The sequence below is a fragment of the Betta splendens genome, chromosome 16 (genome assembly GCF_900634795.4).
Source record: "Betta splendens chromosome 16, fBetSpl5.4, whole genome shotgun sequence".
Lineage (NCBI taxonomy): Eukaryota > Metazoa > Chordata > Actinopteri > Anabantiformes > Osphronemidae > Betta > Betta splendens.
Window position 1 is genome coordinate 20,207,436 of NC_040896.2, and position 16,456 is coordinate 20,223,891.

Sequence of the window (16,456 nt, forward strand, 5' to 3'; positions counted from 1 at the left end):
ACAGCAACACAAAACAGTTGTAGGAGGGATTTACTGACGTTTTTAAATAGTCATAGCATAAAAATCCCAGGCCCCACGTTAGGGAGGTGACTGTGTGTTACAGGGGCGCAAATTCAGGAGTGTGAGGGTCAAACATACAACACATTCAGACATAATCACCCATATGACCCTTTGCGCGACATGATTTGAGTGCCTCCCCTCGGGCCATCTGTCTTATGTGGGTTTTCTGCAAGAGGTGGGCCGAAATCAAATAGCACAGTTTATCTAACCTTATCCTGGGCTTTTCATTTCCAAGCCTTATAAACTCAATCGTATTGACCGCCTGGGAGAGTTAGAACTAACTAAGTGAAATCTACTCAGCGGCAATTGTGTGCAATGCACGTGTGTGTGTCTGTGTGTGTGCGTGTGTGTGTGGCGCTTGCTGATTCTATCTTCCTTCACTTTCATTCTCTCTATTCTCTGTCCCTGAGGTGCATCAGGGCTGAGACTGCCGAGTAAATTGTCCCAAATTGAGTTCCTTCTTGCCGGCAGATACAGGCCACATCCCGACCGTTTAGAGGCAGACAGGGGGAGACGCAGAGAGGGAGCGAGGGACAGAGAGAGAGAGAGAGAAAAACAATCACAGCGCACACCGCTCGCGTCGAGATTTTCGCTCTAATTTCTCCCTTTGCTTCTCTTTCTCGTTTCTGCTCACGCTCCCCCTCTCTGTCTTTTTCCTCTCCTTTGCAGATTTCCCAGCTGCCCTTCATTCTTTTCTCTCCATGTCGCTCCCTGTGCGTCTTCCCACATCTCTGTCTGCTACGGCAGGTCTACATGAGGCTACCCTTGCTCAGCTTGGCTTTTTCTTCCCTTTGATGAGTCTCACCCATGTGCTTAGTCTCCCCCCTCTCCGTCTCCCCTACTGGCCGTGTTTCCCCTCCCTCACGGTGCATCATTTCCTCACCCCCACCCCCCCTTTGCTCTCTCATCCCACTCTCCATGGTTGACTGTACCCAGTGACATAGTACCCATCAGTATAGACCTCCTGGGTAGAGGAGTCTCGCTCTGGCAATAATCACAGTAAGTTTAGAATGCTGGCAGCTGAGCTGAGCTGAGCACACACGACTCCCCTGATGCAGGCACACTCCATTTATCTCAGCACGGGGTGCGGACTGGCTGAGGTGAGTGTGAAGCGTGAGACAGGCACGGGATGGACGCAGGTTCTGGGGGAAAGGACGTACAGATGGAGCACGGACCAAAACGAGGAGGGCTTGTTAGCTAAAAATGCTGCAGGGCACGAGGAGGGCTCTGGATTGGACGTTGGGTTCTGGCAAAAAAAATGCATTCACGAACTTTCGACACTCAGAGTGACTCAACTCAATACCAGGTCATATAACTCAACAGCTAGTGTTATAAGTGGTGCCACCAAACTCTAATGACTGCAGTATCAAACCTATTCAGCCTATCCATGACAAGTGTTGCACACCTGCAGTCAAGCGCTCACTCTTGAATCCAACATTCACTGGGAATGGCTGCTGCAGCTGCTAAACGGGCTGACAGCAACCTAAAGCCTCCAAATGACCAAACGGCCTCAAAGCCTGACACGACCCCTTCACAGCTAGACTGTTTAATTCTACTGGGCTCACTAGCGAGTGTGTGTCACGTCTTGACCATGACTTCAATGACTTTTCTGATGATAGGGATTACTTTTGTTTTGTCTTATCCGTTTTGTATGTATGTTTAGGTGCCAGCTGAAACCCCAGCGCCTGCTACAGATGGGTTGCCATTACTTGTGTGTTTGAAGTCTTTCATAGCTTCCATTCCTGACACATCCAGGTAGAGTAACTACTGTTTCCTCATCTTTGCACACTAAGCCATTCACTGCTTTTGACGTCTTCTTTGTATTGTTTCCTCGTTTGAGAAAAGAAAAGACCTTGCTTACCTTCTTTGCCAAATCTTCAGAATTTGGATGAAAAAAAAAAAACCTTATCAAGTTCAGGTTCATGTGTTCTTTATTTAGCACACCTGGTGAAACTAATCACACCCTTGATTAGTTGCATAATTTGTGCTTGAGATAATACCTTAGATTTACAAATGCGTGCTCTCACGAGGGACTCTGCTCATAATTGTAATATCACAGTAGTCATTAAAAGTAGATTTGTAAAAGTTTGTAAGTTATGCCAAGACACATTATTTGGAATAGGGATTGAACATTTTGTACACTGTAAAATCTGTAACCAAACCATATGATCTGCTTTGAAATGTCCACAGCAGCTTAAGATTTTAAAAGATTAACTTTTAGATTAACATTAACTAAATTAAAAGACATGCACACAATGTAACACACAATATGAGATAATACTACTGACACTCTCCATGGTGCTGATTCTTTGGATCAGGAGACAGACTAGGCCCTTTCTCATGGACTTTATTGGGTCAAATTTCTTCCATTATTGTCAATTATTTGTGTCCATTTATTGTTTATTTATTGGTCCCTTTTACAGTTGGATGGTGGTGGGTGGAACATCAACACGTGTACATACAAACTACAGAATAGCTGTGCGTGAAAATTAGTGAGCAATTTCAAACCAGCGACAACAATCACATACACACGCACACAAACACCAGTGCCCTGCCAGAGCAGGTTCACAGCAAAACAATATGAGGCCAATCAGGGGACCATTGGTATGGCTCTCCCTCCGCTAATGAAGGCACTTTGAAAAGGTAATCTAATTCACCAGCAGCAATTAAGGCTGGGAGCGCCTTGTCACTATCAATTATTTGCTCCTTCACTCATGTTCTCCAGTGCAGACTCTGAGCCTGGCTGACATGCAGCGCTGTCGGACAAATCAACCCCATCAGCCAGCCAGTCACTGAGAGCACTAATCATGAGAGTGTTCAGACACACACACACACAAACCCACACCCACACGAAACACTGTACTGAAGTAACTGAAACTGTAAATACTAACCGAAATGTAGGAGGCTTGACTAATGTTAAAGTTTATTTATCAAACAGCGATTATTGTTACAAACTCCGTAATATGGTGAGTATGCTGCTTTGGACTATACTGTAATGGACAGAAAAGCCCTATTGAAATAAATAACTGATTAATTAATTTGTCAGTTCAAGGAGAAATAAATGGCAATGCCTGGTGACAGAAGCCAGTTCGGGATGATGATTGAATATGTGCCACTCATGCAGTGTGGAGGCACAGGTCAGGGAACATTAGACCTTGGAATTCTAAAGGTCATAGTTGCCTTATTTAAAGCATATTGGTAACGAAGGTCTTATAATTTTATCTTACTGAGGCAAAGCAGATTCAGAATCCTACATAAAGACACAAACACCAACCTGAAAGATCAAACACGACGCATGAACAATTTGGACTAAACTACAATTTCATATAAAATTATTAATTGAATATCGGCTGTGGAAGAAGAAGATGTGTGCTGATCACAGCTGGCAGGTCGCAAATTGTAAAGCACCGTTTACCACTGCACGCATAGCGCGATCTCTCTTCCCTTTTGCTTTTCTGTATTTCTCCTGAAGGCGGTTTAGTACAACAAGTTTACACTTCAGTACACTCCGTGTGAGAATGTGATTAAATTCTCAGGAGACAAAGCAAAGACGGTTTTCCTCTGGGTATTTTTATCTGGGGTCACAGTGAGTGTGTCCCAACACGCACAAAGAATTAAGCAGGAAATAAAACCTAAAAAAGTATAGCATCAACGGCACTGACAGCGATACCTTTAAAATAACAACTTGAGACCACAAACTTACGTAAATACACCCCCACCATGATCAAAGAAGTCCACAAATCCTTCACAGATTATGCATTTAGTTTTTCAGCGATATCAGTGTTTTAACAACATCTCCATCTTTTTTACATGTGGGTTAAACTGTAGCGATCCAACAGCAGAAACTTAAATTACAGCATTTCAAACTCTTGTTGAGGTTTCAATAAAGTATGAAATGATGGTTGAATATGTGCCACTGACACAGTGTGGAGGCACAGTACCCTGACCTATCACCCTCTTCTTGGACTGAGGATGATGCCACAATGCAACCAGACCTTCAGACTCCAGACAGGATATAAGAGAAAATAAGCTGACAGACAGGGCTATTCAACCTGCTCTTCTCGGATCTTTGATTGCTTAACTGAATGTCTCCAACGCATAACCTTAGCCCAACGTGCTAATGAAGAGCAGATTAGCATGACAGTGCTGCAGCTGCACAGGGACGCTAAACAGGATCATATGTTGCTGTAGGAAGACAAATCCTAGATACTGACAAATGTGTACCATCAGATGTGTACCTGTATGCAAATACTGAGTTTAAGAAAAAGAAAACTTTAATTTATGTATTTTTCACAAGTATTGATAAAACACAACTGGCAACTAATCGTGTCTTTCTAATCAAGACCGCAATTGACTAATCAAACTGTTGTTCATTATGTATATTAACAAGAGCATATTAGTCATTTGAAAGTACAAAACAGGTCGCTGTTGTTTATTGTTGTTGTTGAGATTTAAATAATAATCAAATAAAATGTTTGAACGCAAGCAACTGCTTCTTATTCAAACCTGAACAGAGTTTTAGCCACTGAACGAAAAACAGCAATTCAATGCTGCCATTATATAAAAGTTGGTGGAGACATATTTTAAAAGTATTCAGAACAAACTGACCAAATTATCCCCAGTTTCTACATTTAATAATGGTTTTGATGTTTTTCAAGCTGTTTAAAAAAAAACACTTTTTTGCAGTGATAACCACACATTATGAATCCCCTTCTCCAAATACTACGCACGCACGCGCGCACGCACGCACACACACACACACACACACACACACACACACACACACACACACACACACACACACACACACACACACACACACACACACACACACACACACACACACACACACACAGAGAAAAGAACGCAAAGCTCGCTTTGTTGAAATGTTGATAAATCCGCCAAGTATCAAGTTGGTATAAGCAAAGGCTCCAGTGCAGGTTTGTGCTGATCTTACACTATAATCTTTGTGTAAGATTCAATGTTTTCTTTATTTTTAACCTAGGCAAACTTTAATGACGAAACTATTCAAAGAAAACTATTCTACTGTAGCTACTGCTAAGTATGAGGTTAATTTCATGTAACGTGGCGAACTGGGCTGGATGCTTTGTTGTGCTGGACAGTGTGCTTTTTCAAGTGAAGTATGTGTTTTTATCCAGAATAAAATTAAGGTGAAGTGTTTGCTTCTCGATTGGTGACCTGTGTTTACAGTACTTTTACTGTAATATGGTCCGGTGTGACATTTGGGACAAAAAGGTTCACCTTATGTTAACAACCAGCATCAGGATCATACAGTACACAAAGATGAGGTTACCTGTTGAAGTAAATCATCACAAAGCACAGAGGGCAAAGCTCAGCAGGGTTGACCTCTGACCTCCAAGCGCTCACAGGCCTGAAGCGTGGCGCTCAGCACTGAGGGCCCACGTTGTCTGGCACAGGCTCAGCCAAGCGTGGTGTGCCACGGTTGCACGCTACTCGCCTAGCGCCAAACAAAAGACTCCACTCCCAGCTGGTGAGCACAGCGGAGCATTTAGAATTAATGACACAAATATTTCCCTGAAGAGTTGGCGGAGACTAAAACACAGCAGAACAAGAAAGACATGAACACTCAACTGGTGGCCAAAAACACAACTCCCAGTGAATGCTAATGCCCGCTCTTTGTCTGGCAAATGAGTCCTGGTATAGACACTACCACAAACTGATATGGTGACTCAGAGTAGTTTTTTAAAAAGTCAACTAATGGTTCGGTGTCATTCTTTTAAATTTCCAGTATTCAGATTGTGGTTGGGGTAAGTGCTGTTGGATTCTAGAACAACCTGGGTAAAACCAGTCTGCTCCCATTAGACACACAGTTAAGTAACTGGAGAGTTTAAAATGGATGTGAATAGTTGCGTGTCCCGACAGTATGTTCTGATCACTAGTCACCAGGTACAAAAAGGTCAGTCAACTCATCTGTATCTTTATAATCTACCTACCAACATATATTTATGGGTTAAGATACAACCTTGATGATGACACAAATTTATAATATATCACAAACCAAAATCCAAACATACAGAAGCTTTCAACAGCAGATACCACCATAAAGCTGATGACAGCGGCTCAGCAGGTCTTTGAATCATCTTAAGAATTGAACCATCCACAGGAGCTGTATGCCCCACTGCTACTGCTAGAGCAAAAAGAACAGAAATCAAGGCGGGGGGGGACTGGGTTTTATGGCGAGGAAGGGAAAACCACCAAGGATAAACAAAAACAAACACAGACATCAAACGTCACCGCGGCGCCGGGCGGGGGCCGTGTGAGCTGGCAAACCCGACGCAGGGAACAGCGGTCGGCGGGTGAACCAACAGCCCAGCACGAGCTGGGGCTCGGCGGCGCTGGTGCGAAGGTGGAAGAGAAAGAGATGGGAGGAGGGCGGCGTGATGGAGGGGGCTGCTGGAGGCTAAATGGGGGTGAGTCGTTCAGCCTTGTTGGTTCCAGCTTTGGCAGGAAATTCGTGACGGGGTCTGAAGTCCAAAGTCACACATACACTAGTAGTTTACAGCCACTTGATTGTTACAGTATGGAGCAAACGTTTCCATCAGAAACAAGTTAAAGGATTTACTATTCGCTGATATTTGTGGATGCGCATGTGTGAAATGCAACCCACCAAGCTGAGATGACAAATCCAATGATCACACAATGCTGACACTAATTATTCAAATACTTGCCCATTAATTTTCACGACTAAACAATTAATCAAAAATATTGTTGCAGCTCAAGAAGCGACGGCACGGCCACAGGAAACGCTGCTGTCCCGTAATCACTCTAATGAGTTGATTTGACTATGCTCATTAATTAATTAACTAACTAACTATACAGTCAGGTTGTGTCCTCTCATGAAGTGGGAGGAAGCTGGATGTAACAAACTAGCGACATGCTACACTTACTTCCGTCCTTCATGTGTCCCACTCAGTTAAGAACCTGGTCCCACAATAAAAATCCTCTCGCTGAAAGAAAAAGAGTCGTTCAGATGAGCATAAATGAAGGGCACCGTCTGTTTGGACTCCATTTCTTTCCCACAGCTTATTATTTTTCATAATAAAAACAATTTAATGAGTGAAACTATAAAAGATGTGGCAAACGTGTCAAAACAATTCAATGTATCCAATGTAATAAAATCCTATTCACGTTGGCTCCATTTGTTTGACTTTGTTTACTTTATTAATCTATTCCAAACAAAACCTTGTATTCAGCAGTAAAAATATGCAACATCACATGAACATGTTTGTGTGCCTCTACTACCACTGCCCTCTTTGGTCCACCATCTTCCTTTATCTTCTTTATCATCCCCTCTCTCTCTCTCTCTCTCTCTCTCTCTCTCTCCATTTCAATATTGAAGAGAGTTTTATTAAGGGCTAGACTCGGGTGTGCTGAGGCGCTCTCAGTAATTTTCCTACAAAGTGCTTTAATCCATCACACAGCCAACATGTGGCCTTTGCAGCCATACATCATCTCAGCCCAGAGAGAGAGCGAGAGCACGAGAAAGAGAGGGAGTGGTAGTATAATTTCTTTTCTCCTCCTCCCCCTTCTCTTCCCCTTCCTGCCTGCTCTTCTTCTTCTCCTTCCCTTTCTCTACCTTCATCTCCCGCCAGAGTTCCCCACCTGGGAGGGAAAGCACATCTTCTCCACACATTCAAGTCTCTCTCTATTTACAAATGAGAGGGAGGTATGAGCGGGGATGGAGTGAAGGGTGGAGGGGGGTGGGGGTAAGCAAAGAGAGTGAAAATGAAAGAGATGGAGATAGTGAATGAGTGAGTGAATCGGTGTGTGAGGCTGAGAGAGAGAAAGAAAGAGATAAGGAAAATGGAGAAAAGCTTCCTGGAATGAATGAAATTGTGGACAAAAGTGGCCGATAGGAAGTCGGTGTTTGTGTGTGTGTGTGTGTGTGTGTGTGTGTGTGTGTGTGTGTGTGTGTGTGTGTGTGTGTGTGTGCGGTTGCATGCTACGGGGCGAGGCGTGCGCGTCTGTACCTGCGTGAGGAAATAGAAATGGAGAGAGAAATAGTGGCGATGCGGCGCGAGAGAAACATGCTGCATTTCCCAGCATGCAGCGTGTGCAGCATTGCCCTCCGTGTTGCCCCCGGCTAACACCTGCCTCCATTTCCCTCCCTGCACCCTCGTCGCGCCGAGGAGCAGCGCTGAACCCTGAGCCCCTTGACTAATGGAATGGGCCCTGCTTCCAAGCATTAGAGGAGTGGTGTCCCTTTTCATGCCCCTGGATGCCCTGTGGGACGGAGAAGGAAAGGGAAGGGAAGGGAAGCGTACGGCGGCATGCTGCCTCTCCTCCTCACGCCAGAAACACACACGCACCTGCTTATAACATAACAGCCTGCAGTAATCCAGCGAGAGCAAGGCTTGACATAGCTTAGCATCTGACTGAGGCTATTTCTGAAAGGATATTAAAAAAAAATCTGAATGGTGGGGTGAAGCTCTGCGTCGGTTTCACACAAGCCGCTCGGCGAACGCGTGCGTCAGTGGCCCCCGTCTGATAGCAAAGCGTTTGTGTGATTTCATTTAGCCGGTAAATCCAGTGCTCTACCTCAATTACATCTGCTTTGCTCCCGTGAAAAACACACCTTGAGTGCACGCAGGCAGGGGAGGGGAGGGCGGGTGGAAGTGCGGCGCGCGCTGGGGATTGAATCGCTCGATGAGCTGATATCACATCCGCAGACAGCGAGCCAAGCTGTGCACGGGTAATGTTATGCTAATGACATGGTAATGATATGGTAATCTGCCAGCAGTATTCCACCTCACTGGAGAGAAGGAGAATCTAGGAGGCCTCTCACCATTGGTGGAGACCAGGGACTTCCTGAGGTCAACGTACGACAAAAAAAAAAAAAAAAAAAAAAGAGAAGAAGAACAGCACACGCACTCGCTGATGCACTGACTTGCACTGTAGTTTACAGTAAAGCTCTACTCAAACGGGTCTACCCATACTTACCCCCTAACCCTAAAACACCCCATTAGACATACAGGTAGTCAATCCTCGAAGCAGTGATCTCAGCTAATATAAAAACCCCAAGTTGTTTGTGGATAAACTAGGTCAGAATTATTACACGTGAGCCCGCACGCTCAAACTTTTGTTAATCAGCGTGTAATTTCAAATCGCTGCCCTTTTGTTTTCCGCTGCTGTAAAGCGAGACAGAAAACCATTTATTCTAAATCGCGATTATGTTGCTTTTGCTTCGTCGCTGGGTGCGCGTGGATCCCTGCACCTGTAATGGCTGCCATTACCCGTCTAGTCAGAACAACTCTTTCTGTCTCTCTCGCAGCGATTGCATCACGCGGCCGCGGCCTCGGTTGGAGACGCGACACAGCATTGTGCGACAGCGCTCCTCCGATCCACGTCCTGGGCACAATGCGTTCGCCGGGGTTGTTTGTTTATATTTTGCTACGTTTTGCTGCACCTCATCTGAATCCGAAAGAGCTGATGAACCCTCGAAAAGTAGTCCGCCAATTTATGAAGGCGTTTAGGCGTTTGTACACGAGCAAAGAGCAAAGCAAGTGAAAGAATATGAACAGATCAACTTGATATATTCAAAAATCATAAAGACTAACACGGTAATTTTCATGTGCATCTGCTACCAAAGAGACAAAATACTAGTGCGGTAAATCGCTCCATGTGGTATAAAGACATCAGCTTGGGTATTTTGCTTTGTTTTGCCTTTGTATTTTACAGTTGCAAAATGGATATGTCAAGTATGCACAATGGAGAGACGTGATGACATTTTCCTGGATGCTGTACACTAAATCAAAGAGACCAACATTATGTTGAGTGCCAGCATGTAGACATTTGATTCCCATTCCACTCATGCAGCATTACCAGTGGAATGCCAGCAGATATCACAATCCTCCCAAGCTGGTGTTGGGCTTGTCAGACTTTTCATTTTATTTCAGCATTTGAGGGGGGAAAAAAAAAGAGAAATCATAGCAAATTGCAGAGCGCTGTCGTCTACTTGATATACAATATTTGCCACACGTAAGGCGCAAATCACAGGTGACATAATTAAAAGGAGGTTTGACTTAACAAAGGCGATTTAGTGTCAGTGACATTTAGCATCAGCCTCTGGCGACAGACAGGTAGAAGCAGCCAGCAGCAGCCAAGTCAGCAGATTGGACCTAGGGGGATTGTGAAAGTGGGGGTTGTCTGGGGCTCTTCTCGGGATACGATGTTTGCGGGTTGGACAACTTATTACCACATAGGTGCGCTTTTTGCATGTGCGGACCGACTGCAATGGTGCGGGTCTGCTCTTCACATGTTAAAGCAGGAAATGAAACCCTACGGCAAAGTGTGGATGATGCAATGTGATTCTCTACAAGGGGAAATGTATATTTACACTTGTTTTAAGGTCTCCACTGCATCGAGGGATGATCAGCGTTGCATAAATAAGAGCAGAAAACAATGCGGGAAGAGGCAGAGGTGGTTGTGTTCATACATGAGGGACAGAGAGATGGAGACAGGCAGAGAGGAAGACAGAGACGGGGGTGGACTGTCCAATACACTCTTGATAAAGGTCAAAGAGATGTTTTATTCATGATCCAGGCTGCAGCCATAGCTGAGGCACCAGGGCCAAGGTTGAAATGAGCTAGCGTCCCCATTCCCCCAAGCCAAAGCTGCACACAGCCTCACACCAAGACCCTCCCACCAAGTCTTATCAATAATTTTAAAACGCAAACACCTCCAGTGTTAGTCATCGATAGCTTCAAACCACAGTTCTCAGACTGTCTGCCGTGAGCGAAGACAAGAGAGGAATGTACGTCTGACAACAAAAGCCAAGGATGCACATTCTACATGTATGAAGTTTAACTAAAAATCATTTATAGGAAGTATAAGAATAGAATGTAGGAGTGGCATGAGGGTAATGTTGTATTTCTCTTTAGGCCTCTATCTGTAATTCTGTATTTACAGATACCCAACAGTTTTGCTATATTTTCAAATATAATAATTATTAGAATAAAACTGCCCATGTATGCTATTTGTGTTCATAGACCTCCACAGCGCACTTAAAATGACACGTTTCCATCATGACTTGTTCAAAATGTTCTTTAAACAAAAGCACATTTTACCTAAAGTGCAGTATCTGTGTTAATTACACATTCGCCTAAATTGAAAAGAATTCAAAAGACCTGCTTTAGAACCCTGGATTTAACGTCACACAACAGGGAGGGCTGTCAAATCACACGGCACTTACATTTTAAATCTTTCCCAATGTGAATTTTTCATAAAAAAGAAAATCAGAAGTTCATTTCAAAATCTCTTATACCCCCAAACCCCCTCTTTGAACTCACTAACAAAGAGGCAGAACTACAGTACTGTATTCCACCTAACCAAGACCTGCTCCGAGCCCTTTTTTTTTTTTTAACAACTGACACACTTTCCGACTCGACAACCAAAGTAACCTTTAAAGTATTGATGTGGAAAAATCACATCTAGTCTTCTGACAAACGTAAAGATTTCAGCATGACAGAACTCAGGCATATAGGTAAAGACCCAGTCATCACACATGCGAGTCTAGCAAAGGCCTAGCTCAACAGACGTGCGCTTGCATACAGTACAGTACGTGCACTCTTCTGTGCATGTGTGCGTGTGCGCGTGTGCGTGTGTGCGTGTGTCTTTTCACGCTCTGGTCAGACTGTCTGGTTAGGAGCTAATTACAATTACATTATAAGCATTAGATATTCCTCAGATGGGAAATAAAAGCATGTCGTCAGAAATGGGAGAAACCCCCGGTTTAGAAAATCTAATTGTGTGCCAGTAGGTTGAGTGATCTACTGACCCGCTGCATGAAATCCAGTCCATGCCGCACGGCTACAGTCCTGGCAGCTCTGATGCCTCCGTCCATACGAACTGCATAGAAAACATGGCGGTCGGTCCCACGATGCCCCTCTGTGGTCACCACGCTCCTCTGCAGCAGGCAACCGAGCACCAGGAGCCCTGCGCCGAACATGGGGCCTTGAAGGATTAAGAAGAGAAGTCTCAAGCAAAGCATCACATCATCAGGTCCAAGCTAATAAAACTACATGTGTCTATTGTGCTTGAAGAGACTTTTTCAATCAAGTACCGCTTTAGCCGTACTATTTTTAATATAAATAGAACTGCATTACACTGTATATCCCCTGGTTCCTTCCACTGAAGTTTAAAAACTTAATGTTATCAACCACTGAATGCACTAAAAAGCAAACACACACACACACACACACACCTAAGAAAAAACATCTGACAAAACTATTAACTTTTATAGTGGGAGATTCGGCAGCAGAGTGCTGATTATTGAACATTAGCAATTGTGAAATCCTTTGCCCACAGCCACCTCCTCTGTACTTTCCCCTGAAATCCACACTGGCCGCCACCTACAGCATGTGAACCACCCACCTGTAGTCATGGAGAGTGAAACGTCCAGGAGAAATCTTTCACCCAGTGCAATGAAAGCTAGAACTCTGGCACCGGAGGCCCCAAGCGAGGCACCGCTCTCTCTCCAGTTCCCAACCCACACGTTTAATCTCTTGGCCTTGATGCAAATGCTTCTAAGAGCAGAAAAACAGCAGCGCGCTGGTAACTTCTCTCTCTTTAAGCAAAACAGGAACTTTATCAGTCTTTTTGTGCCTGCGCCTTCCTGTGAACGATGATTGAACAGAAAAGTTTGCTACCTCACCCGTCTCAGTCTTTACTCGACAAGAAATTCACCCTGCGCGTTTCTGGAACAAAACAGCCTTGAAGCACATCAAGCGCTTCACCTCCCACCACCTTCCCCGGGTTACGCAACCAACACTTCCTGCTGATCCGTGAAGCGGATCAATTTGTTTACTACATTTGATTAATTTCAATTACCAAAGCAATTACCTTATGTGTTACATTCAGTGAGGGCGGCGCGGTGGTGTAGTGGTTAGCTCTGTCGCTTCACTGGGTTCAGGTACTGCGACTGTGTGGGTTGCCCCCACATACTCCAGCATCCTCCCACCAGACAGATGCCGATTAAATTGCCTTTGGATTTGACTGTGAATGGTTACCTGTATTTATAAGACTGGCGATGGTTATGAAGATGGAGCTGTGATGGGCTGTGTGTTCTGACATCTCACCGCTTTATCTTTTAATTTTAGCTATTTGATAAATAAATTGCTTGAATAGGTTTCTTATACTGTATTTTATGTTCTATGCATGATGTGGTCTTTACTTGTATTACTAGAAAAGGTTCCATTAAAAGGAACAAACAATCATTAAAGTACATGAAAAACCTATTGCGTATTAGCTGACTATGTAGATTTTTATAGATAAACTAAGCAATTATATGGTAGGCTGGCAAAAAAATTCAATGATCAGGCACTAACATTAATCTGAAATTATAAAGATTAGAAATAATTAACTTTTAATCAGTGAGAACATTTTCCACATTGAGCCGTTTTTTCATCTCCAGTTTGTGGGAGTAAAACATGCAAAGGAAACATTACAATACCTGTCATTGTATTTTGGTATTATTTTAACACAACTACCAACAAGAGCTAAACTCCAAACTAGATGATAAAGACCTCTCTTTGGCTCTTTCTGTGTTTATCCGAGTCCTCCTGCAGCATTTCCCCTCAAACAACGGCGAAAGCAACAACAACAGTGCAGCTGACCACTGTTTAAAGTCCACATCATTCAGCTCCAGTCTCCCAAGCCGCTGATTGAAATCAATAACCTCACTCGGGGCTTGAGCCCCAGTCAATCCCACTGAGATGCAGGGCCAGGCAGTGCACACCCCACCCAGAGAGGAGCGGGCCTCGAGCTGAGGCAAAGTAGACAGGGAGGGGGGGAGCGAGAAAGCGGCACACACAACTGGAGTACAGCAGAGCCACATTGAACAGTGTCAGGGCCTCGGGGCCTACTGGGACGCTGATAAAGTACCTGGACATTTTTATAGACAAACTACTTATTTCCGTCCTCATATCGCTTGGGAAGACTGATAACTTTATATTCCTCTCAGGCAGAGGAATGAAAGGGGGGATGGGGGGCTTTCAGGAGTTTAATTGATCAAACTGTAGCCACAAGGGTTTTTTCTATAGATAAAAGGGACTAGCACTCTTGCCCACACAATACGGAGATCTTTTAGAAAGCAGACCCAATGAAAAAAGAGAATGTAACTCATTATGCAAAGTCATTACAGGCCCCCGACTCTACTTCTTAAAGATGGTTGTGTTAATGGTGCAATTGTATCATACAGGATTTCCAGAGGTCAAACTATCAGTCATATGATAACATTATTTTACTATGTCCAGATTATTTCACCAACCAAAGTTATAGAAGGCTGTTTTAAGGTCAAGCATAAACACTAGGAGAATATATTTCTGAACTGGCTCATGGGACGGGCTCTGAAAGGGCCCAAGGTCCTACAGCACGTTGTGCAGAAGATATACAGTACTGTAGGAGTGTATACCTTTACAAAAGGAAGTGTTGTATCTTGTGTGGAATTCTCATTCTTCTAAATTACTAGAATAGCAGTCTGGTGTAAAGTCTAAAGTTCTGTGGCTGTCATTAATGAAATTGACATTTATCTACAAAAATGGTGCATTTAATTATTTTTACTGGGAATCATCATTTTTGCTGTTGTTCTAACAGTCAGATTCCACTACGAAGTGGAGATGTCCCTACATCGGTTGTGTGGTTCAGTGACAACTCTGTCACTTCTCTCAGCTTTGTCACACTCTTTGTTATTTTAGAAACGCTGGCTTTGAGAAACGTTGATGTGTCAAAGTAAAACGGGCTCGCATTTAAAGAAAAGCAAAGTAGATGAGACTTATTGCAACAATTACGTAAACTTGGGTTTGAGGTGATGAGAACAATGTAGCTCCGCTTGTTTCCCAATGACTACGACTCAGTTGCAGTAAGGCAGTTTTGACTGCGCTGCCAAATCTGCTTCCCACACCATCACTGCTTAGTTTGCCAGCAGCATTTTCAACTAAGCTATAGCTTAGTCCTTTGGCTGCACAGATGTTTCACAGGCCTGTAGACACACTGCTCTGTATTCCTACAGCTGTAAAGACCCCAAGGCACATTACACATGGGCAAGTTCCTTACTGAAGCTGGAACCATCTCAAAATCAACCTAGACATAATTCTAACCTTAACTCTGATTAGTAAGAAAGTGAGGAAATCAAAATGGCTGGACATGCCAGGCCCGGGTTTAATTACATTATTGGCACCTTCTTTTTTAGAGTTATACATAGGAATCTGTATATGCAATAGCAGGGATCTGCTTTACATGCTGCAAGTAATTTCACTGCTTAATACACAATATCCATTACATACATTATGCTCTAAACATTGCCGATACTGAATAAGGACAATTGGACATGCATCTGAATTAGGTTGACGGATATCAAGCCTGTTACTAAGACTCTACACAGACATGATGATCCGACCAAGTCCCGTGTCTCAGAAGCTACATGTGAGGAAGGGAGAAGGGAGGGGGAGTAAAACCGGTTCAAATCTCGCTCCCTCCATGTACTTCGGTGCCTAAAAAAGGACTCAACGGGTTTGTAACGTGGGTTCAGGGTGGAAAAAGCATTTACCTCTATCGTCCAGCCGACAGAGCATTCACACAGACGGACTGCCTCCTGTTGAAAGCCGAGCAGGTCGATGCATCGTAAAGGAAAAGCTCCCGACGCGTCCATTTTTATTGTCTCCACTGACTCCTAGTAATAAAACGTGCAAATTAGAGCATGCAAAACGCCGCTTTTATCGCGTATCTCCGCACTGGGCGAGCAAAAACGCGCAGAAGTGGACTAAACGAGCACATCAACGGCGTGCGGCGGAGGAGAGGATTTTGTAAAGATGTGAGAATGCATTAGAATGCGAGAAATGGTGTGATGGCGAGAGGGACTGTTGGGAGAGACAGATCTGCATATGGAAATTAGGGTTAGCGTGGATAAAATTCCACTTTCACCGCTGCAGTACTCGCTGCATTCATTTGCGTGGTGCCCTTGCAGTGAGACTTAGGGGACGACACATGACTTTGGAAGAAGCAGGTGCTCCCTGCGCAATTAGCGGCAACAAGCATGCTAAACCACGTTTGGACTGTAGTAATACGGGACGTAGACGTAACGAACAGTGCTTTTCTACCTGGCTTTTGTCAATTTAAAGTCGACAATAACTCTGCCACAAAACAAAAATAATAATGCCACAAAATGCTCCTGAGTTTTACCCATTCTTATATGGAGCTGAATGCAGCGATAATTAAATTAATTTAGCAGAAAACCCGCATTCATTATTTTTTTTCTTCTTCTTCTTCTTCGTGTTTTTAATGAAGAATACCACAATACCGCACCTGACGCAAAGACGCCACCAACAAAGCTCCGTACACGGTCGCCCGTCGTTTGCTT

The 16,456-nt window shown here is 44.0% G+C and overlaps 1 protein-coding gene across 2 annotated transcripts in view; it reads right to left on the minus strand.

Moving 5' to 3' along the window:
* Positions 1 to 16,442, minus strand: part of LOC114843405 (neuroendocrine convertase 2-like) — a 111,636-nt gene extending 95,194 nt beyond the window's left edge. Inside the window, exons 1-3 of one of the 2 annotated variants that reach the window (XM_041067646.2) lie at positions 16,402 to 16,442; positions 15,647 to 15,769; positions 11,879 to 12,054 (exon numbers count right to left, since the gene is read on the minus strand). In XM_041067646.2, coding sequence (XP_040923580.1) covers positions 11,879 to 12,054; positions 15,647 to 15,671 — 201 coding nt within the window. In that variant the 5' untranslated portion in view covers positions 15,672 to 15,769; positions 16,402 to 16,442. Of the gene's footprint in view, positions 1 to 11,878; positions 12,055 to 15,646; positions 16,346 to 16,401 lie in introns of those variants that run through there. The other variant, XM_029129923.3, reaches the window with a different exon arrangement.
* Positions 16,443 to 16,456: the final 14 nt, after the last annotated feature.